Consider the following 24,665-nt stretch of genomic DNA (forward strand, 5'->3'; position numbering starts at 1 on the left):
AAGGTAGCCCCAATTTACAGACTACCCCTTAAGTATACAGGTACCCCCAATACCACTCACACCAGATTACAGTTCACCCCTCTAGGGAATTAAGGCCAACAGTCTCTCTTGCAAGGATAACTAGTTTAATCTGTATAGAAATAGGGGATGGAGGGGGCAGAGAATTCTGCTCCCTGACCGGCATTCTGTGCCAAGGAGGAGCATTGTATATTGTGACTTGGTCACTGGATCCTGGCATGGCTCATAACGGTCCTTCCCTTACAAGGGATGCTGCAGTCTTCATTCCTGCATGTCTGGGTTTCAGTTTGGGACATGCTACTTCGCATATTGCTAGCTATGCAAGAATACATTGTAGCTTCATGTCATCATTTTGCTAGATTATGAACATTTATAAACACATTTTCCACCATACTCTCCACACAATATGACATTCATTACTTACCGTAATAGCATTTGATGATTGTATCTGCTTAGAATCACATGCTGTGCATAGACTAGCGAGCAGTACCCGGAGTTGGAAGTGGGTTGTGAGAAGGAACAGTAGAGAAAAGATGTCTTAGTACTGCCTGGCCCACCTGAGAATCAGACCTAGAATGAGTGTCTAGGCAATAGTGTTTTGTAAAGGTGTGTACAGAACTCCAGGTTGCCGCTATGCAGCTGGACTCAAGGGGAACATTTGCAATGAATGCTATGGATGCCCCAGTGCCCCGAGTAGAATGTGCTCTAGGCTTGAAGGACAGTTATCTCTTAGCAAGAGTGTAACAGTGTGATGCATTTGACAATCCACCTTGAGATACCTGATTTAGAGACAGGATCCCCTTCTCTATCAGCTTCCACTGAAACGAAGAATTTTTTGTTTTCCTCAGTGGTTTGGTTCTTTCCAGGTAAAACATGACTGCCCTGCGCACATCTAGTGTGTGTAGGCTTCTTTCGGCCATGCTAGTAGGGTTCTGGAAGAAAGTGGGTAGTTCGATTGATTGGTTCACATGGAACTTTGAGATGAATTTAGGCGCAAATATGGGATGTGTGCGCAGAACTACCTGATCTTTGTGGACGGTAACAAAGGGGTCTAGAACAGAAAGTGCCCGTAGTTCACTAACCCTTCTGATAGAAGTGATAGACCTGACTTATAAAACGGCCTTCCTAGTGGCTTTCAGACTTGCTTTATGCATAGGCTCAAAGGGAACTCCCATGAGCCTGGTCAAAACCACATTTAGATCCCAACCAGGGGCCGGGTGAGAAACGGGAGGATAAATCCTCTTAACCCCTTCCATAAAGGCTTTAATCATCGATATTTTCCACCATGACAATTTTTGATGTGGTGCAGGCTCACAGAGCAGCCAGATAAACCTTTGGGATTTGAAAACTAACCCAGTTTCCAACAGATGGGTTAGGTACAGCACAATGTGTTTGGGTGAGCAATCAATGGGATTGACGCCCTTGGAATTGCACCAGATAAACATTTCCATTTGCTGGCATAGCAATAACGTGTATACAGTTTCCTAGCTTCCCCGAGTATGTCCATGCACCTCTGAGGTAGTTGTAGGTGCCCAAACTATGACCTCAGGAGCCATGCCGCTAAGTTCAGAGTTTGTGGGTATGTGTGTAGGGTCTCCCCCCTGTCCTGAGACATGTTGTACGGGCAGGGTAGTTTCACTGGTGGGGAGAGGGACATTTCCATCAGGTGAGCGAACCAGGGTTGCCGGGCCCACATGGGGGCCATCAGTAGGGTGTGCCCCCCATGTGGTACCCTGTTCTTTTCCGAGTGGTAGTCACTACCAATGAATCTGGGACGGCGTGCCCTCTAATATATAGAGGGTTGGAAGGGGAAGGGCGAAATTATTTTTTCCACTCTTGGGATCACTGCCAGAGTTTGAGCTGGTGATACCAATGAGGGGGCCACCCTTCTCTTAACAGAATTAAGGAGGGGGTGGCCTGGCTAGATGGAGGCTTCTCCTTAAGGATCATCCTCTACAAAATCCTGTCAGGCACAGCCTCTTGAGTGGAAGTTTTAAAGTATTCAGCTGCTTTTTTCAACATGCAGTTATATGCCATTTGGTCATCTACAGGTGAGGTCTGGCGAGACTGAGTGGACGGAGGAGAATCCAGGCACAAAACATCAGTGTCCTGATCTTGCTGTGTCCATGGGTCCCGACCTTCCTGCTGGGTTTCTTCCCAGTTGTCTGTAGTATCCTGTTGCTCCTCCTCATAGCTTTGTAGAAATGAAGCTTCTTCCTCTTCATTATAAATGTCCCTATATGTGTCCATGTGGACAATGTCTTCCTGCTGAACAAAGGCAGAAGACTGATCTTGAATTTTAGAAGGAAACTGGAGGTTATGGTCTACCCGAGACCTTTCTGGAGGCGGATGATCAGAAAAACTTATCTTCTCCAGCCAATCCATACACCCTTCAAACTTTAGTCCATTTAGTGGGCCTACGGGTGGAAGAACAGTGTTCTCCGCCCTACGGCAGCGAAAAGAGTCTTAGGGTGTCGGAAAGAGGCTCTTGACTATCTTCGTAGGTATCGTAAGAATCGAGATCCCAATCCGCATCTGAAACTTTTTCTGAAGCTTGTCCCATACTTTGGCAGAACCGGGGTAAGATCCAACACCGCTGTAATTCTTTCGATGCTGCTTTCCATAGTCGCTGAATCGGCGTGAGACAGTAGCTCTGATGGTCTATCGGTAGGTGTACTACCTTCCGTGGCGACAGGGCCTAGCGGTTGATTTTCCGGCCTACCGCGGCCTTCGGGATTTCTGCACTTCGCCGTGTGAAGTTTTTGAAGTTGCGCCCTTACTTGATTTTGATTGCCCAGCCGCAAGACGCTGCTGCAGATGCGGGGAAGGCTTTGGATCTGAACGATCCAAGGACACCGGCGGCCCTGTTGGCGCCTTCACCTTTATCAACGAAGAGGTCGAAAGCGGTGTAGGGGTTGTCTGCTTAGTGTGATGCGTTTGTACGCCCCCGTTGTCGGGTGTTGTCCCTGTAGCGAGACCAGTCAGGCCTTAAAGGGTCAGGGACAGGCATGGCGGACCTAGACTTGTCACCTCGAGGTCTATAACATCCACAATACCCCCCCCCCCCCCACTCTCAGCGGGTGTGGCGGTGGGGGATACCACCCGCGACCCACCACTTTACATGGCGCGCCATAAGGGTCTTAGGCCGAAGGAGTTTGCAGGCCGCACACCACTTTTCATCGCGTTCTAGGGGGAAGACGGGCATTACACGTCCTGTGTTCGTCCTTCCAAGGATATCTGACCCTACACTTAGGGCAGAATCTAAAATGAGTCCTTCCCACAGCTAAAGGGAAAGATGACCAGACCAAAAGGGAAAAGAGGGGAAAGGAGGAAAGACATACCGACAATATGGCCGCCCTGACCCCACTCTCCCTACTGTATTGGTCGGCCAGACAGCCCGACCACGTTGAAAATCCAGCTGCTGTCGAAGATGTTCTTGTGACTGAAGTGACTTAACGGGGAATAACCGACAAGTCGGTAAAGATAAACAAGGTCTCTTGTAAGAGCTCCGCTATAGGGCGACCAGTTATCTGGGCAGAAAAAAACAATCTGAGGGACCTCGGCCCATGAGGGATTTTGGGTACACTACACGTCAGGATAGGGAGAGTGTTTACAGACACGCCTATACAGACGTCCCCTTTTGCACCACGCAGGGATGAGGCCGTCAGAAGAGACGATAAATAAAAGGTGTGCTCCTTAAAAACAGGAGAGGCTCTTCAAGTGGCTATCCGGACCACTACAGCAGTGTGCAGCGATTTTGACCACGAGGGGAATCCTCTGGCTGTGGAAGACGAGCTGGTTATCCCCACCAGGCTCAAGGGAAGACGACTCTGGACTGGATCTTCTCTTAGTCGTTGAAGGGTAGATAGCTCAGGACTGCAGCAAGGCTTCACCGGGATGGGATAGATGCAGCAGTCGACCTCTCCTCCGCTTCTCTTCAGTTCCTTGTAGTTCCAGTGGGGACTCGGACTTCCAGCCCAAGAGACCTGCCTTTTAATGCGAAAATCCCCCATTCACACAACCTGGCTGTCAATCACACAGCAGGGGGTTGTCCAGCCCGGACACCCACCTCAGCCAATCATGGTAAAGTGCAACTTGGGTTTCCTAGGATACCCTGTGCAGGGGGGTGACTACACCCCTCCCTCACATTCATCCCACCTAGACACTCAGGTGCCTAGAAGCCCGTCAAAAGACAGTGAACAAAGAAGGCAAACCTGGTTTGCCGCGCAAAGTAAAACACAAGGAGTTTAACAAAAGAAATGGCGAATAAACCGTACCGAGCCAAAAAGCATTTGGTCAAGCAGGTTTAAGTTGGAGGCTAACACAATAGCCTACAATATTAACACGTTTATGTAAGATAATTGCGGTAAAAAATTAGGGTAGATACACCACTGCCACCAGCCATGTCTAAATGTTAAAAGAGCGAAACAATGCTCTAGGAGGTACAGATAAAAAGGGCTAAGGATTAACCCCTTCCAGTACTCCATGTAAGATGGTGTGTACTGGATCTGTGGTTAGATTGACTAAGTAAAGTTAATGGCAACTTTACCCTTTTCTGGGGGACAGTAGTCAGCCTCAGAAATGGAGTCGGTGGGAAGTCTGGACGACAACCCTGTGTCACTGCACTGAAGGTGCTGTGTATCACAAAAGGAAGTGGTGTACTTCAGAGTCCACAATCACAAAACAGAGAAAAAGACACATAGCAAAACATGTGTAAGAGTGGGGAAAAGCTTACTCTTACCAAGTGGAAAGAAATAACTCCAGAGATCCAGCAAAGTTGCTGTGGGACTCACTAGGTAAGGGAAATTAGCCATCAAATGAGAATTCTCCCTAACACTCTGCCAGAGCTAGCCTCGGTGACAACACTGCATGCCCTGCAATCCATTTTTAATCGCAGACCATTGTTTTTGACACAGAACCTACTGCTCTTTACGCTTAGAGAAAAAAGAAATAAATAACATTTTATACATTTGTTCAGCTAATGGGTATTTACTTCTTATATTTAAATACTATCTTCATTTAGTGGCCGGCTACGTGTGGGATTATATTTGCATGAAAGGACAAGTTACTTTCCTGTAACTGTTGTTCTCCAGCATGGGTCTGGCATGGATTCACATGCTCATGAATATTCCCAGTCAGGCTGGGACTCCTTGGTAAAGAAAATATCAGTTTAGTTGCTGAACGGTCTTTCTCCTAAGAACCAATCCCTTGGTCTCTGGGTCATCCTGCCCCCAGCCAATGAAAGCCCTCTACCTAAGCCCCTCCGGCAGCCATCTTCAGATTTGCTAGCACGTACAGTAGGACCAAGAGAAGAGACGCAGAGGGGTAGGTGGGAGGGTTTGCATGTGAATCCATGCCAGACCCATGCTGGAGAACAGTTACAAGTATGAGATATGGCATTTATAACATGCCTATACATCGAGGTGCGACGAGGCAAGGGAGGGGAAATGAGGAAGACAACGATCTTATGTCATTCAGATCGCTCAAGTGCATGGGAAGGGGGGAGGTGGGTGAGTGCATTACAGGGGATAGTAGATAATGAAACAGCCAGATGGTGGCAAGTGCAAGGTAAGAGCAGGCGTGTGTTGGTAGGACGACTGTAGGGATATAGAATAACAGTCCACAGGGGCGGGGGGGGGGGGGGGGTATTGCCAGGGAGCCAGTGCAGAGATTTCAGTCCTGAGAGATACGATCCCTGGGATTGAGGCCAAGGACAAGTCTCGCAGTCCTGTTCTGGATAAATTGGAGAGGGCGGCGCGTAGAAGCAGACTGATTTAGATAGAGGCCATTACAATAGTCCAGCCTAGAGAGAACCAGGGCTCTGGAGACGGTGAACTTCTGAGGGAAGGAGAGGAAAGGAAGAATACCTCTGAGGAGGTGTAGCTGGTAGTGTGACTTCTTAGAGACGTCAGATGCGAGGAGAGTGTGGAGTCGATGATCCTGAGGTTTTTAGCCTTGCAGGTGAGAGCAGGAAGAGGGCCAAGAGAGGCCGGCCAGAGAGCTGCAGGGAAAGAGGGAGAGGGCTAGGAGGAGGCCGAGGGTAGCCTGATAATGAGCTGGGTATCATCCGCATAGCACTGAAAATTGAGGCAGGGAGCGGCAATGCAATGGCCTAGGAGTGCCAGGTATTGGTTGAACAGCCAGGGAGAGAGGTTAGATCCCTGGGGGACACCATAGGTAGAAAAAAAAAAGATATCGGAGAGGAAGGACCCAAGTTGGACCTGGGAGAGTCGGTCGTAAAGGAAAGAGGTCTGCCATGCCAGAACCTGAACAGTGATACCCAGGTTCTCACGGAGACGGTTGAGCAGGATGGCAAGGTTGACAGTTCAAAGGCAGAAGAGAGATCAAGCAAGATGAGGACACAGGGTGTTGGAGTCAAGGTTGGAGAGCAGGTCTTCACCGATGTTCAGGAGAGCAGTTTCCGTGCTTCTGGCAGCTCTGAAGCCAGACTGATGGTTATGAAGACAACCATCAGATTCAGTGTGTAGATTGAGCTGGGAGATGGCCAGTTTCTCCAGGAGCTTGCCCAGGAAGGGAGTTAGGAGATTGGGCGATAGTTGGCCAGGCAGGAGGGGTTGGCAGAGGGTGCAGAAGGGAGTGCTTCAGGGGGGATGGGAAGACTCCAGTGGCGAAGGAGTAATTGCAGAAATCAGCCAGGGCAGGAGCCAGGGAGTCAATGTGGTCCTTGATAGTTGGATGAACAGGGGTGAACCTGTTTCGACGAGACTTTCATAGATCAGACTTGTCTAGAAACCTTGTCAGCACAGAAAAGGGGAAAAGGCAGAGGAGGGAGGGGGTGGCTGCAGAAGGGCCAGAGGAAGAGCAGGGAATGGAGGGAGGCGATAGGAGGAGAGTGAGGACAGGATGTCCTGTTTTTTTTAGATGAAGTGAGAAACCAGTGCAGAGTGCCTGGGAAGGTACAGGAAAGGTACCTCTGCAGCAGGATTGGCTAGTTCCTTGCAGATATTAAAGAGTTCAGCCGAGTTTTTTGATGCCGGCTTGGATAGGAGCTCTCTTCTTGGTGAGGACGTAGAGTCGGTATTGCCTTTGTAGCAGACGGCAGGCCAGTTTGTCAGAGGATGAACATGAAGCACGGCATTTCCTCTCGGCCACCCTGCACTTGCATTTAAGGGCGACTAGGTCCGAGTCATACCAGGAGTTACACTTGGCTTTGGGATTCAGGCGGATTCTCATGACAGGATAAGAAACTTGTTCCTTCTCCAGCATGGGTCTGGCATGGATTCACATGCTCATGAACAAAGAATACATAGCAGTACACACATGCACAACCACGGGAGGTGGCAAGGCTAAACATTAAGCATTAACATCTCACCATTAATCAGCTCTTACCTACTCACCATGCTCACCTTCAAGCAAACAGGTTGCGCAGCACTGCTTGGCCAACTCTCGACTCCACCCTTGAATCCTGGTTGACGCAGCAGAATCTCGTGAAGGTGTGCATCGACCTCCATGCAGCAGCCCTGCAGGTGTCCAGCAGGGGCACACCCGACAGGAACGCCGTAGTTGCAGTGATCGCTCTGGTCGAATGGGGTCTCGGACAGCCAGGCAACGGTCGGTCTGCCAACCGGTGACAATGAGTGATGCAGCCGGAGAGCCACCTGGAAATGGAAGCCTTGTAGAGGGCCTTCCCTTGGTTCACTGGGCCAAAGTTCAAACAGCTGTGATGTCTTGTGCGGTCCACATAGAACTTCAGCGCTATAGCCACATCCAGTGAGTACAAAGTCCTCTCAGCCGGCGACGGGTAGAAAACAGGTAACACCAAGGGCTTGTTGAGATGGAAGTCCGACGGCACCTTGGGCATGAAGAAGGGGTGCATCTGCAGCACTACCCTCGTTTCGTGAAAGTAGAGGTTTACAGGAGAGGGCCTGGATCTCTCCCACTAGTCGTGCGGAGGTGATGGCCACAAGAAACAGTCTTCCATGGTAGGAATTACAGCGGCACCAAATGCATAGGCTCGAACGGAGAACCCATGAGCCTAGTCAGCACCACATTGAGCTCCCACGCCGGGGCCGGAGCCTTCACCGGTGGGAACGAGCGGAAGAGTCCTTTCATGAACTCCTTGACCAGGTGGTGCGACCACAGCGACGACCGCCCCAGAGTTTTGGTGTAGCGGGAGATAGCCGCCAGATGAATTTTGATGGAAGCGTGTGCCAGCCCCGCTTTGGCCAGCGACAGCAAGTACAGCACCTGAGGGGCCGTAATCCGTAGAGGGTTTATCTTCTGTGCACGGCACCAGATGGTGAACCTCTTCCATTTATGTCCCTAACACTTCAGTGTAGACAAAGCCCCGGCAAGTACCTCCTTGCAGCCTTCTAGGATCTCGTATCCTCCAAACTCGTGCTGCAGGAGCCTGGCCTGCAAGTTCAGCAACCCTGGGACGTGGTGCCGAATCGCACCTCCCACCCTGGAGAGCAGATCTGCGACCACCGGAAGCGTGACTGGAGGGGATGCTGACAAGTCCAGGTCTGGGTACCATATTTGTCTCGGCCAGGTGCGGCGAGATCATCCTGCACCGAGACCATCTGAGTTGACTGAAGTCGTAGAAGCAACAGGGAATCCTGCTGGCGAACCCCCGGCACTTGGGGTTCATCGCCGTCGCAAACAGATCGATGTGGGGGATTACCCCATCATCGCAACAGAAGATCCACTTGACCCTACCGAAGCTCCCACTCGTGGCATGAGTGCAGCTCCATGCTGAGGGAGTCAGCCATGATGTTCTTCACTCCTTGTGGTACCTCGGTACAATAACACCAAAGCATGAGGCAGTAGTTGCCAGGTCCTAGCCCCCAAACACTAGAACTCCCTCCCCATCAACCTCAAATTAGAGACCTCCTTCCCCACATTCAAGAATCAATTAAAGACTTGGTTATTTAACCAATACTAGCACCCTGCTGAACAGACACCTATGTGACCGTCTCCACAGTGTATATACTGTTTGTCTATGCCGTACATGAATATTGTCCTCTGCATTTAAACACTGTCTAATTTTGTGCCTTCAAATGTTTGCCATGTACTAAGTTATCTGTACCATGCCGTCTGGGCGTGTAACAAATGAATAAATATGTCTTGAGCCTCTCTGGAGAGTGCTGGGGATCTGGCGGCCCCGTTTCCGGATGTAGAACATCGTGGTGGTGTTGTCCGTGAAGACCTGTACCACCTTGCCCTTTAGGGACGGAAGGAAGGACTGGAGGGCCCAAAACACTGTAGCTCCAGAAAGTCGATATGCAACTCCGGCAGCCACAGGCCTATTGCATGGAGACCTCTGATGCGCGTGGCCATCCTTCCAGGGAGGCATCCGTCATGACAGTCTCCTGATGAGGTGGGGTCTGAGACACAGATGCAGACACCCCACCACTGTATCGCTCGACGGAACATCTCATCGAGAGATCTGGTCCTCAAAGCTTCCCGATACCTGGATCCAACAGGAGTCGAGGTACTCTTGCAGTGGCTGCATCCGCAGCCTGCACAGTCGAACGAGGCATATGCATGACTATATCATGCCGAGAAGGGATTTTATGGACCTTATCCTTGCGATCTTCAGGGTCAACAGCTGTTGCACCTTGCCCAGGATGGCCACTATCCTCGCCTCCGGAGACGCCAGGCACGACACTGTTGAGTAGAGACTTCGAACCGTGCGTCTTGTGATGGCACCAAGCAAGACTTTGCATAGTTCACCGAGAACCCCAGCTCCAGTGTGAGCGACGGTGATCTCCCTCGGATGATCCAGTCGTCCAAGTAGGGGTAAACATGGATCACTCGCAGATGCAGTAGCGCGGCCACTGGCGCCAGGCACTTGGTGAATACCATTGGTGCCAACTTTCATCTGAAGGGGAGGTCCTTGAACGGATAGTGCTGCCCTTGAACCACAAAGCCAGAACTTGGTGTCCTTTGTGGATGGGGATGTGAAAGTAAGCAACCTCCAGGTTCAAAGAAAACAAGAAATCCCCTTCTTCCAGCTGTCCTAGCAAGTGCTGAAGGGGGACCATCCGGAACTTCTGGTATCTGATGTACTTGTTCAAGCAGCAGGGGTCCAAGATGGGCCTCCAACCGCCAGTCCTCTTGACGAGGAAGTACCGAGTGCACACTTGAGCCCCAGAGCCTCTTTGGGACGCGTTCCATCGCGCCCTTCCGCAGCATGGCCCGAACCTCCAGCAGAAGCTGGGGGACGTGTTTTTCCTGTCTGGCCACGGGACACTTCCGAATTCCAGAGTGTGTCCATGGGCCAGAGTGCCCAGCACTCAACGGTCAGTGGAGATGGTCTTCCACACACTGATTAAGTTCACCTGCTGGCCTCCCATCGGGGCGTGCGGGTGTCGGCCAGATGTCCCGGCTAGTTCAGTCCTGCTTTGCCGTGGAGGTGCCACCTTGGGGACCTTGGTGACAACGGCAACCACCTCCAGGCTTGCTGCAGCCCCTGTAGGCCTCCTGGGTCAAAGAGCGGGACGGTTGGCAGTAGGATGATGCAAAGCCACAAAAGCCTTTGGGAGGAACCCTGGGACTTTCCTCCGGAGGCTCGAAAGGACGGCCGTCGCTGAAGCGTGCCCATCTGCCTTGATGGCCTGAAGAGACTCGTCCACAGTCTTGCCAAACAAGTTATCCCAGTCGAAGGGCATGTCCAACATCCTCGACTGAACATCCTGGCGGAAGTTAGTGGCATTCAACCAACCCCACCAACTAAGACAAATGCTGCTGCCCATCTGGCAGACCCCTGGGTCAGCGATGTCTGGCCACAGTGATGGCATGGTTCGATGCCACCTCACCTCCCTGCAGAATCTCCAGCACTTCCGCTCTCTTGTCCTCGGGGAGGAAGTCCAGGAGGGGAGCGATCTTGAACCTCAGCTCCCTGCCGTAACAAGCCACAATGGCGATGGCGTTGGCTGCCTTGGTCTTCACTGCCGACCAGATGACACGTCGTCCCATAGAGTCCAGCATCTTTCCCTCGCTGTCTGGGGGGGCAGAGGACGTCGACGAACCTTCGTAGCTGCCGCCGAGACCACCGAATCCGGTGAAGGTTGTGATCAAGATCTTGGGTGCAGAGTCCGGCACCCTGTACTTTTTTTTGTACGGGTCCCTCTTCGCCAGGGCCGAGGACAGGTTCATTAGGGACAGTCCCTCGTCCTAAATGTCGTCCAACAGCAGGATAGACAGCACAATCTTCCTCTTGGCTTCCCTGCACTGGTACATGAAGCACTCCTCCTCGGGAGCTAGTTGGAACAACTCAGAAGCCCTCGACATCATGGCATGAAACAAGCCTATCTCGTCGGGAGGCGAGGCTCTGGGTGGCGGGGAAGAGAGATCCACTCCGCCGTCGTCCAAACCCGTTGTCGCTGTATCCGGTTTCGTCCAGTCCCTCTGTGGAGGGGAGGGAGGAGATGGATGGTAAGGAGGGTGAATTCTTCTTGCACGGTGGGGGAGGAGGGGTTCTCCAACGGCCCAGGTGTCGCGGGGTCTCCCACCAACGACAGGGGCATCCTTGTCCGAATCTGAGCACAGTGTGCAAAGCCTGAAGGTTGTCCACCAAAATGTCCGGAGGCAGCAGAGGCTGGTCCTTCATGGTGTGGGGCACCATATCCTTGCAGAACGCACAGGCCTCCTCCACGTGTGTCATGTCGGTATGCAGGCAGTAGAGGCGAAAGGAATGCCCATCCAGGTAAACGTTACGTAGGCCGCATCCTGGGCAAATCCTGAACAGAGGCGTAGAGTCTATCTTCAGCCATGTCCACGCAGTGTAAACCTCCAAGAATCTTCTGGAATCCTCCAAAAAGTGAACGAGGAAAAATCTCCCTCGAGGGGCATAGAAAGTTCTGAAAAATGGGTCCCTGTTAGTCGGATGATGGATCGATGGAGCTAGAGGCTCGATTGACCAAATAAATTAGAGCAAATTAAGAAGAAAAAAAAAAAAAAAATAAATCACAAATGCAGTTAAAGCTCGAGAGCTATAGCACGAGGACTCCAAACACGTGCGGTAAAAAGCTGAAGCTGGCTGCCAGGGGAAGGGGCTTAGGTAGAGGGCAGTCATTGGCTGGGGGCAGTATGACCCAGAGACCAGTGATTGGTTGTTAGGAGAAAGACAGTTCAGAAACTAAACTGATTTTTTTTACCGAGGATTCCCAGCCTAACGAGCAATATTCATGAGCATGTGAATCCATGCCAGACCCCATGCTGGAGAAAAAAAAAAAAGCTTTCTCCATGCTCTAGAGCTTGAGAAGTCATGCCTAATTGTAAAGTGCAGGGGGATTTCGGGGGGCTTGTGCAGGAAGACACTAGCTCCTCCCCAACATAACTTGAACCAGCTCAGAGGTGAGACCAATACCCCCCTACTCAAATATCCCCCAACCCTTAATATCCATTTACTTCTGCACAAAGTAATTCTGTCAAAATAACCATGGAATGATTTACTTCGTTATGAATTATGGCATCTATACTTAGAGTAGGTTTGGACGTGGTAGTAACAAGAGCACTCAGTGGAGCAACAATGCTTTTAAAAGCAGTCTCGTCGTAAGCATTTGGTGGAGGAAACCAATTAAAGAATTTCTGTAAGGGTTGCCTAGATTTTAAGGGCATGTGGAATGGGCACTGTATTGGGAGTGCGCTGTTGTATTTGCCCCAAAGCATGAACTTGCTTAAACCATATGGACCACATGAACTCCCAGAAAAATCCCCAACAAACTCCAAACATACAAGTCTTGGAAAAAGTCCTTTATGTTAGGTAGAGCTCCAGATGTCACCTTGCAGCAACATCAAAGCACTTGTCGCTGCAAGCTAGCTAGTGAAGCCAAATGGAACAAGTTACTTATCTGTAACTGTTCTCCAGCATGGATTCACACGCTCATGAATATTCCCCGTCAGGCTGGGAACCCTCTAACAGAAAAAGAATGGATTCAGTTTTGTTTCTAAACTGTCTTTCTCCTATAAACCAATCACTGAACTCTGGGTCGTGGTGCAGAATTGCGCCTCCTTCACTGGCAAGTAGATCCACTGGCAGCTTGGCTGGTGGGGACGCCGACATGCTGAGAAGGTCCAGATACCAGATCTGCCTTGGCCACGCTGGTGCAACAAGGATCATCCTAGCCCGGTACCGTTTGAGTTGATGACGGACTCGACGAATGGGAATGCATAGAGACCAGCCTCAGGGAAATGAGAATGTGTGTCCCCCCCCCCCGCTTGGTATTCCTCGCCATCACAAACAGATCTGGGGACTGCCCCATTTAAGGAAAATGGTAGTCCAGCTCTTTGCTGAGAGTCAGCAACTGTTCTTTACTCCTGCCAGGTGAACCTGAATAAGGAACCTCCCCTGGCGACACCCCGGTGCCATAAGTCCTGTATCTCTTTGGAGAGCACTGGGGATGTGGTGCTCCCCTGCTTCCAGATATAAAACATTGTGGTGGTATTGTCTGCGAAGAACCTCACCACTTTGCCCCTGAGGGACGGCAGGAACTTGAGGGCACAAATCACTGCCTGTAACAGAATGTTGATGCAGCACTTTCTCCTCCGGCAGCCACAAGCCCCTGGCATGAAGATGTCCGGTGTTGGCTCCACATCCTTCCAGGGAAGCATCCACTGTGACAGTCCTGGAAGCTTCAGGACACCTGGGCCCAACAGGCGTCGAGGAACTCCTGCAGCAGGCGCTTCCGCAACCTGCAGAGCCGAATCAGGTATATGCACAACGATATCATGCTAAGTAGACTTTCTGGTCCTCGCTGTGGTGATCTTCAGTACACACAGCTGTTGCACTTTGCTCAAGATGGCCGATATCCTTTCCTCAGACGGCGACGCCAAGCCCAACACTTTAGCCTAGATCCCAGGAACAGCACGACCTGTGATGAGTGGAGTATGACTTTGCATAATTCAGAGAGAACCCCAGTTCTGTCAGCAGGCGGATGGTCCTTGCCGTCTGGTCAACAGCGATGTCCTTTGACATAGCCTGGATGAGCCAGTCTAGGTAGTGGTACAAGTGGATCCCTTGCAGTTGTAGATGGGCCGGGCCCAGCACCATGCACTTGGTGAAGACTATGGGTGCCGACTTCAGTCCGAAGGGAAGTGTCTTGAACTGAAAATGCTTCCCTTGGACAAAGCGCAGAAACTTGCAAATGTCCTTTGTGAATGGGGACATGGCAGTATGCGTCCTCCAGATCCCACGTCGACAGAAAGTCACCCTCCTCCAGATGGCCGAGCACATGCTGCAGCAGGACCACCCTGAACTTCTGGGACTATGTATTCGTTGAGCCGTCTGTCGAGAATGGGCCTCCAACCCCCAGTCTTCTTTCGTACGAGGAAGTACCTAGAGTATACCAGAGCCCCCGTAGTTGCTGTGGAACCAGTTCTATCACTCCTTTTCGTAACATAGCCCAAACCTTCAGCAGCAGCTGAGGCATGCCGTTTTCCTGTCAGGCCACCGGTGGTATTTGCATACACTTCTGATGAAACTCCAAGGTGTGTCTGCAGGTGAGAGATTCCAGCACCCATTTGTCAGTGGAGATGGTCTCACACACGCTGACCAAGTTCACCAGCCTACCTTACACCAGGGTGCACGGGTGACCCCCCCCCTCCCATCCCCCCAAATGTCCAGGCCACTTCAATCTTGCTTGGAGGTCGACATGCTGCCTTGCGGTCCCCGATGGAGTCTGCCCCCGAAGGCCTTGAGCGACCCCTGCTTCCTGGTTCGAGGAATGTGAGGGCTGGCGGTAAGAGGACGAGCCCCCGCCGAATCCCTTCAAAGACCAGAGACACCTCCCTCCTGGGGAACGAAAGGACTGTCGCCGCTGCTGTAGAGTGCCCAGGGCACGTGCCGTCTGTCAGTCTTAATGGCCTGGAGGGATTCATCCACATGAGATGAAACAAAAGAGTCAACAGCTACCCCTTGTCAACCGTGTGAAGGAAGGTAAGTTCAATAGAATGCAGGTAGCTAGTTTCTACAAATACTTAGCTATTTCAGGTCATAGATTGGTTAGGAGAGAGGTATTATGATACCTCAGTTTATTCATAAATTCAGACAAACATCTAAAATCTGTAGGTTCACAAAAAGGACAGTGAATGAACTTTTAAAAAAAAAAAAACACATTTAGGCCCTATTGGGCGTACACAAAAGAGTTGCAAAAGGTTTCATACACTACAGTTGAGTGAGTAGGGGTTAGTAACAAAAATATATGGTGTAAATTCAAATACAACTTTTGAATTGGTATTTTGTTATAGTTGTTTGACAACAGGATGTCCAGAGAAAGATCCCTCAGCGGTATCTGGTGTAGGAGCGTGAGGTCCATGGTCCTCGTTGTCTTGGGGCCCCTTGCCTCCATAGATCGTAACCCTATAGTCCCCACCGTGGGGTGCCTCCCTGATGTTCCCCTCATAGTCACTGCCCTCCTAGACAGTGTGGACAGAGAATATCACAGCCAAAGAAATGTCCATTCCCTGGAGGCCTCCCCCCACCCCCTGCCGCAATCTCCCCCCTCCCCCCCCCCGTGACCTCCCCAACTCCCATTTCTTCAAGTGCTGAGGGGGTCGGTCTCGGGCTGATGCCCGGCATCCTCTTCTCCAGGGTCTTGTCAACTGCTTGCTCAAAGCCTCCCTGGCCGTCGTCTGGGTACCCTGGACAGGGTCTGCCCTACGGTCTTAGCACTGCCACCAGCTCGATGGAGGACCATTTCGCCAGGTGCACCCGGGCCTACACAGAAAGGCTATATCCCTTGTCTGGCGTGGCTTTCACCTTCACGGCCGCGTCAGCCACCTTGTCCTGCTTGGCCTCCTTCGGGGCCCTGTCGGATCCCTAGTCAACCTTGGCCTTCTTTGTGGGTAGGTCTGACAGCACCCTGCTTGGCCTTCTCCAGATTCTCTCTCAGCTTCGCCAGGGTAGCTGACTTCCGCTTGGACAAGAGCCAGAATGATGACTGGAGATCGATGCAGATGGGGAGGACTATCACGCCCCAATAGTCGCGGGACCCGCGGCAGCAGCGACCCAGATAGAAGCAGACTCTGCTTGGCCCCACAGGTGGGGTGTCCTCAAAGAAGCCCACTCAGGTTTGCTGGATCCGGGAGAGGAAAAAAAAAATAATGGGTCCCAGTTAGTCGGATGGATAATCGATGGAGCACACGGGCTCGATTGACCGAATAATAGAGTTCAACGATCAAAAAGCAAAAAACGCAGCTTAAAGAGCAAAACACGGGGACTCCCAACACTTGCACGTGCAGTAAATATCTGAAGATGGCTGCCAGAGGAGGGCAGTCATTGGCTAGGGGCAGTATGACCCAGAGCTCAGTGATTGGTTTATAGGAAAAAGTTTAGTACCAAAACTGAACCAGTTTTTTCTGTTACAGAGGATTCCCAGCCTTACAGGAAATATTCATGAGCATGTGAATCCATGCCAGAGAACTGCTGCACCACTTTCTATACACATGCTGGCCCAGAAGATTGAGGAGTGTCAGTAGTCTGTGGAAATGCAAGTGATGGGTGGGTATGCAAAGAACATCATGGTTCCAAATAAAGATCTCCTATACCAACAACATGTGCCACTATATAGCCCAGTCCATTTAGCAACACACATGAAAATCTGAACTTTTCAATGAATAGTAAATTTAGCACACACACACAGTGCTCCAGATAAGATTTTGAGGTGGGAGTATTTTACTCCTGGTTTTTAAACTTTGAGTGTAAATGGGATTAAGAGTAAAAATGACACTTCTCCTTTGCAAGAGAGTAAAATGTATGTGACATCCAGCAGACGCATGCACAAACTGTATGGAAATCATTAAAGTACGTCAGCTTTCTGCATTGCGACAGAATACACCTTTCATTATTTCTCCAAGGTCTGGCCATTTGATCTCTCCTGTATATATTTAAATGTTTAACAAAAACCTAGCCAATTACATAGTAAAGCAAACATGAAATGAATTGTGTGTTGTCTGTTTGATAGGAGAATTGTCATTTGATGTTTAATGAGTCATTTTCTGGAGCTAGTACAGTGCAGAGGCAATTACTCCATGCTAAATTCTACATCTAATCTAATGGTCAAATGGTTATTTATATAGCGCTTTTGGCCAAGCGCTGTATATTTATCACAATTATCACCAAACCAAAGACGGTACTCCTTTATCGACCTCGAAAGGCTGAAAGACAGAGTTGGACTTGCCGGGACTCGAGCCCGCAACCTACAGATAACGCACAGATTGCAGCAATGAGTGCTCAACCGGCTGAGCTATCTTATTGGATAGCATCCTTCAGAGGTCGGTTAACAGAGTATCGACTGAGGTAGAATAATCAGAGTACCTAGATGTTGGACGAACCATTTATGAAGCACTACATAAAGTTAAATACCTATCTGATTATCACAGGGACACGTTTTACTGAGTTTCAATTACAAATGTAACTTTCATGTGTTTGTTTTTGAACAGCGCTTGCACTTCCTGGAGAGTTCGGTTTTGGATGTTTTTAATTGTAGTTTTGAAGATTTGAGAGGCTAGAACACCTGTGATTGGTGTAATGACACTCACCCTTGAGCAAAGACTCTGCTGCCACTGACCATTTATAGTAATGTACCCCATTGACTGCACGGTTGAATGGATGCAATCTAGACTGTGCATATTCATCATTTTACACACTTATTAGAATGTAAATTGAATCAGTCTAAAAATTATCTGCCTCTGCATGATTATGCACAGCACCAGAACTCAAAAAAATAAAATTGTGCAATACTGGTTTGCTTTCACTGCAAAAAAAGCATAATGTTACAAAATATTAATTCTTAATTGCAACTTAGTTTTCCATCTTATTAATTATACAATCCTAAAATTCTACGAAATTATGCTCAGTGCTTCTAAAGCTGAATGGAAAGAAACCATTCATTTTATCAGTGTGCAGTTTCTTTTTCTGAAAGGCTTCAGAGAAATACATTCTGTTTCAGAGGTGGCTTGCAATTACATCCATGTAGATAAAAATCAAAAGACGACTCCTAGTTTCTATCAAGTAACCTGACCTTTGCACTGCCCTCTGCTCTAAACCTGTGTGTAAATGTATCCAGGAAAATAAAGCCGTCATATTTGCAAGATTTCATGCGTAAAAAAGGCCTGGGACCCACCTTATCTGGAGGCCTGCATGCACATCAAGGTCAGGTGGAATAACCAAGAGCACTTTCTACAAACTGCCTCTGAAATCAGCAGACTCATCTAAAATTGGATACAGTTCTAGATGGCAGCAGTGACTATGCAGCACACTTCCGGAGGATCAGAGATTGCCACAAAGCAGCTACGATGTCCAGGAGGGGCAGAAGGGGTTCAGCACATTAAGACCACAAGTTAGAAAGGTACCACTTTTATTAGAAAGATTTTCAAAAATGAAAATAAAAGTATTTCAAAGGAAGAACAAATATGCCTGCATCATTTGCCCAGACATACAATCTCAGCCAATGAAAAGCCCTGCCCACCCCAAGAACCCCCCCAAATGTATTTCCTTTCAGAAACCAATTTCCTAACAAGAAAAAGAACAGACAAAAATACATATAATAATTAGACAAAACACCTGGGTTCAATTAGCAGCAATGACCGGACATGGACGCTGGGCACTAAAGTAGTACCGCGCGTTGGCCCACATTTACCATCATTGGGGGGCCTAGGAAGGGGGTGTGGGGATTGGCTAAAATAAAAGGGGTGAAGGGATACAGTCTATGAACAGTTTAGGCCTGAAAGGACTGTAAGCCCCCTGGCTTTATACACTGGGGTAAGATAAAGGGCCGCTGGATTTTTAAAGAGTTACCCCACAACCATCAGGGAAAATACTGGAACACTGCCTGAACCAGGCTTGCCTATAAATGGCTTTCTTTCCTTGTACTTAAAAGCTGGAGATATTCCATGGTTAGAACAAGTGCATAGAAGAGGGATGAAGGGAGGCTCTTTCCACCCCTCCAGTCACATGTCATGGCCATCTCATGGGACAGCACACACACCACCTTTTCATGGACTGCGACCACCATACTAGCCTACTAAAAACCATCTGCATACTTTATTGAACCAATTTCCCGGCTTGCATTATTTCATCCAACAAAATATTGGACTACTGGCACACAGGCAAATGGAGGCCAATCAGCCATCCTCAAAGCACATGTCCGGCTTTGGTGAGAGGCCTTCCAAAATGATGTGCAGGAATGTGGGGCCCCGGGAAGGCACAGGCGAGCCTCCTTGTCCGTCTGCTTCAAGGGCAGTTCTAAAAACTGAATATGCAAATAAACACATAAAGGCAACACATTACAAGACCCGCCAGAGGTGTTGAGGGAGTTGGGGTGGGGGAAGGGGGTGCTATAGGGCAACCACAGCAGAGGATCCTCTAACCCTCCCTGCATTAAGAGCACACACAGTTCACTCCACTTAGCACCGTGGTAAACAATGCTGGAAGGGACTTATATTTTATATAAACCGTATACACACAAACATAAAATATAAATCCTGGGGCGGACTCCTCCCTACATCGATGCCACGTTCTCCTTGCGCTTCACTTCTGCATACCGCAGCATGGGGACCACTTTGCTTCATCCTCGGAGATTGTTCAACTCACTAAAAGCAAAGGAATAGGATATCTGTATTTAAAGAGTAGCCCTTCATTCCCACCAACAAGCTTCTGCAGACACCTTCAGCCATGCCCTCACACAGGCTAGCACATCAACTTTGGAGTAAGCAATTCCATCACCATAGCTACCCTTAATGCTTTCATTCCTACAGACCTACATTTCTGATCTCGAAATCAAGCAGGATATGCCTTGCCTAGTCTACCACAAGCTGAATGATTTACAGGGTGCATTAAGGGCCTCCACCATCCATGCAGTAAAACCCACAAATAGAAGGGACAAACATCACTCCCCACACAGCCAGTGCAGGTTTCCACAATCAGAACAATTTAGAGAATTCACTGATCCAGACAGTCAAGAGGACTGGAGACAACAGTGCCCTTTGCATGGGATGTATTGAAGGGTGACCCCCCCCCCCACTGCATACAAACACTGCCCATTGCAAATCTCAGCCTGTGGCATGAAGTACTTCAGCACAAGGCTATGTGTGGATTTAGACCGAACCAGGCACCTGTATGGTCGTTGTGGGGGGAAGGGACACCTGGTTCTTTTGGATCCTAACAAATATGTTTGGAGAAGCAATAGTATGCCCTTTCTAGAACCCAGTGGAGGCAGGAAGAGTCATATTGCACCCATATAGGGGGGGGTGGGGTGGCACGGGATTGGACCTTTCCAGATACCTGTATCTGACGATCAGCCAAATCAGGCAGTTTCAGGGTCATCTACCATTCTGAAAGGACAATACAGAAATAGACACTGAGGCAGGCACGTACAGAGTTAAACTATTCTTGAAAACTATCAAAGTTGTTGACACATGTAATCAAGGGTTGGGCCTACCTTGGATTCAACCCACCTGTGTTTGTAGGACAATGCATTACTTACCGAAAAAGCATTTCTGATGATTGTATCTGCTTAGATTCACATGCTGTGCATAGTCCGACATCCAGTGGTCACTACGGAGTATTGCATTTTGTTTTTCTTAGTCGAAAAGGGGACGTCGACAAGGCGTGTCTAACACTATCCCTATAGTGATGTGCAGTGTACCCACAATCCCTCACGCGTCAAGGTCCCTCTGTATTTTTTCTGCCCTGAGTGAGCCTATTAGACAGGAGAGTACAGAAAAGAGATATAGAAGAAAGTCTATGTTCCTTCCATCCGAGCGGGGAGGAAGGGTGGGCGCATGTAAATCTAAGCAGATACAACCATCAGAAATGCTTTTACGGTAAGTAATGCATCGTCTTCTGATGTTTGTTAATCTGCTTAGAATTACATGCTGTGCATAGACTAGCGAGCAGTACCCGGAGTTGGAGGTGGGTTGTGAGAAGGAACAGTAGAGAAAAGATGCCTTAATACTGCTTGTCCCACCTGGGAATAAGATCTAGAGTGGGCATCTAGACAGTGTTTTGTAAAGGTGTGAACAGAACTCCAGGTTGCCACATTGCAAATGGACTCAAGAGGGACATGTCAGCTATGGAAGCCCCGGTGCCTCGAGTGGAGTGTGCTCTTGTCTTGAAGGGTAGTTCTCTCTTAGCAAGAGAGAAACAGAGTGATGCATTGCACAATCCATCTAGAAATAGTGGATTTCGAAACTGCAGCTCCTTCTCTTCCTGCTGCCACTGAGACAAAGAACTGATTAGTCTTTCTCAATGGTCTAGTTCTTTCCATATAAAACATCACTGCTCTGTGAACATCCAGTTTATGCAGGCTCTTCTCACCTAAGTTTGAAGGATTTTGAAAGAACTTTGGTAATTCTATTGACTGGTTGACATGGGATTTAGAGATACATTTTGGTGCAAACCAAGGATGTGTGCGTAGAACCACCTTATCCTTGTGAACTGTTATAAAGGGGTCTAGTACAGAGACCGCTTGTAGTTCACTTACTCTCCTAATGGAGGTGATAGCTATTAGAAAAGCAGTCTTAAGAGTGAGGTCTTTAAGTGTTGCTTTGTGCATGGGTTCAAAGGGTGACCCCATGAGCCTGGTTAGTACCACATTTAGGTCCCATCCGGGAGCTGGGTTTGCTATCGGAGGGTGTATTCTCTTTACTCCCTCCATGAAGGCTTTGATAACTGGGACTTTCCACCACGACACTTTAAGCTGGGAAGTGGTGTATGCAAAAAGTGCCGCTAGGTGGACTTTAATGGAATTGAACACTAGACCTGAGTCCAGTAAATGGGTCAGGTACAGGACAATGTGCGTGGGGGAGCAGTCAACTGGGTCGATGCTTCTTACTCTACACCAGATGACAAATCTTTTCCATTTGCAAGAATAACAGTGACGAGTGTTAGGTTTTCTAGCCTCCCTGAGGATGTCCATGCATCTCTGCGGGAGTTGTAAATGTCCAAATTCTATGATCTCAGGAGCCAGGCTGCTAAGTTCATGGTCTGAGGGCATGGATGCAGTGTCCTGCCCTTGTCCTGTGACAGCATATTGTACGGGCAGTTAAGTTTCACTGGAGGAGATAAGAGATTTCGCCATCAAGTGAGCGAACCATGGCGGTCGGGCCCACAATTATCATGGTAACGTGTTTCTGGTGCATCTTGTGCACTATCTTGAGAAGGGGAGTCGGGGGGGAAAAGCGTAAACAAATTTCCCTGACCATGGAATCGATAGACCGTTCCCCTTGGATTGGCTCTGGGGGTACCTGGAGGCGTAATCTTGGCATTGCGAGTTCTCCAGAGTTGCGAACAGATCTATTTCTGGGAATCCCCATTGTGTGAAGACGTCGAAGACGATATCTTCGTGTAACCGCCATTCGTACTCTGAGGGCAGAGGGAAGTCTGAGTTCGTCTGCTAGCAGATTGAGTTCCCCTGGTACATGTTGTGACAGTAGGAAAATGTGTTTGAGAGCCCACTTCCAGATGTTCTGGGACAGCTTGGACAGTCCTGGAGAGCGAGTGCCCCCCTGCTTGTTGAGGTAGTACATGGCTGTGGTGCTGTCCGTGAGGACCATCACTGTCTTCCCTTGCAGGTGTGCCTGGAAGGCTTTCAGTGCCTTGAACACAGCTAGTAGCTGCAGTAAGTTTATGTGCTTGGATGCTAAGCTCGGAGTCCACACTCCGTGAGCAGTCTGATGGGATAGGTGAGCCCCCCATCCTGTGAGGGATGCGCCTGTGGTTAGAGTGGCTTCCACTGCGGGGGTGGCGAATGGTTTCCCTATTACCAGGTTTTCCTTCGACCACCACCGTAGCGAGAGAACCAAGGCCTGCGAGACCACCACTAGATCGTCCCATTGTCCGCTGGCCTGACACCACTGGCTGTTGAGCCACTCTTGCATTGGGCGCAGGCGCGCGTGAGGTACCAAATAAATACATTACGCCATCATTCCTAATAAGTGCTTGGCTTTGCGTACCGTCACCTCTCGACCGGCTACCTATTGAGGTATTTGAAACAGCATGCTTTGGACACTCTGAGGGGGGAAAGACGAGGCCGTCCTTTGTTCGAATTAGAGCCCCAAGGAATTGTTTGATCTGGCTGGGGTCTAAGCTGGACTTCTCGTTGATGGAGAAGCCGAGTTGAAACAAAAGGTCTACAGTCTTTTGGGTATTTGAGAAGCATGTTTTGTAAGCATCTCCTGTGATGAGCCAATCATCGAGGTAAGGGTATACTGGGATGGGCCGCTGCCACTGCCAGTACCTTCATGAATACTCTCGGCGCTGATGCTATGCCCAAGGGTAGCACTCTGAACTGGTAGTGTTTGCCCTCTATCATGAGCCCGAGGTATTTCCTGTGCGCTGGCAACGTTAAAATATGAAAGTATGCATCTTTCATGTCCAGTGTTGTCATGTAATCTCCCTGTGAAAGCAGGGGGATTACCTCCTCTAGAGTCACCATACGAAACTTTTGAGGTTTGACAAATTTATTCGCTGGGTGCAAATCTAGTACAGGGCGCATGGTTAAGTCCTTTTTGGGTACAAGGAAGTACACTGAATAAATACCTTCCGTTACCTGGGATAGAGGCACAACCTCTATAGCTCCTTTTTCTAGTAGTTGGTCCACTTCTTGAAGAAGGATGGCGAGGTGTTCTGGCGACATGCGTCGTCCCCTTGGGGGTCTGTATGTAGGGGAACTGTTGAATTCTATACAGTAGCCGCGGGCTATGGTTGATAGTACTCAGCGGTCTGATGTTATACCCTCCCATGCTGGAAGAAAGGATGTTAACCGGCCCCCGACCGGCGAAGCATGGAAGGGGACCCGAATTGGAGTAATTTGGTATTGGTGGCTTGGGAACCTCTAGGGGTGGGACCCCAACCTCTTCCCTTGCCACGACGTTGTCCTCTTGGGTTATATTGTCCACTGGTGCCGTGGTTAGAGGACCAGTTACCTGCAGAGTATTGTTGCTGCTGGCGTTGGCCTCGAAAAGAACGTTTGTTGCCATAACCACGTTTGTTGGGAGGCCTTGAAATTTGGTCTAGTGTCTCGATTGTGTCGAAATTCCTTGTTTACGGTCTCTAGTGCCTCATCCACCGCCTTACCAAAGAGGTTTGCATCTTCTATAAATTTAATAAGAGATGCTTGCGTTTCAGGTTTAAAGGCTGAATTACGTAGCCATACATGGCGTTTGAGTAGGATTCCTTGGACTAGGGAACGCCCAGCCGTCTCTGCAGCATCCAGAGTATTTTTAATGATGCTTTGGTTGACTAAGGTCCCTTCAGTCACCGTGGCTAGAAGGCGAGTATGTAGGGGTTCCGGTACCTCCTCAATGTCCTTCCGTAGTTTGCTCCATTGTGCATCTGCGTAACTTGCCAGCAAAGGAGTTGTTGGCAATTCTTGTGGAAAAGGCAGCTGAGGCTGTAATCCTCTTTCCTAGGGCATACAATTTTTTACCCTCTTTATCTGGTGGTGCCTCGCTAGTTGACAGCGGGACCCCTGCTCTTCCTGGTATTTGTCACCACTAAGGAGTCTGGTACAGAGTGGCCACTGATGTATAACTGGTCCGATGGAGGAGGACTACATTTTTCTATCCTCGGGTTGACCACTCTGATCAACGCGGGAGTGGATAGGGAAGGAATAATTTGTCTCTTTACTGAGGCGAGGAGGGGAATGGTTTGGCTGACAGGGGGTTTCTCCTTAATGATC

The 24,665-nt window shown here is 49.3% G+C and overlaps 1 protein-coding gene across 1 annotated transcript in view; it reads right to left on the bottom strand.

Annotated features, from left to right (window-relative positions):
* Positions 1–18,324: 18,324 nt before the first annotated feature.
* The window catches only part of HDAC1 (histone deacetylase 1), a 200,333-nt gene continuing 193,992 nt past the window's right edge, over positions 18,325–24,665 (bottom strand). Inside the window, exon 14 of the mRNA XM_069622473.1 lies at positions 18,325–19,575. Within this exon, the coding sequence (XP_069478574.1) occupies positions 19,551–19,575 (25 nt within the window). The 3' untranslated portion in view covers positions 18,325–19,550. The remainder of the gene's footprint in view (positions 19,576–24,665) is intronic.

This window comes from Ambystoma mexicanum, chromosome 11 (assembly GCF_040938575.1).
Source record: "Ambystoma mexicanum isolate Mex_15411 chromosome 11, UKY_AmexF1_1, whole genome shotgun sequence".
NCBI lineage: Eukaryota > Metazoa > Chordata > Amphibia > Caudata > Ambystomatidae > Ambystoma > Ambystoma mexicanum.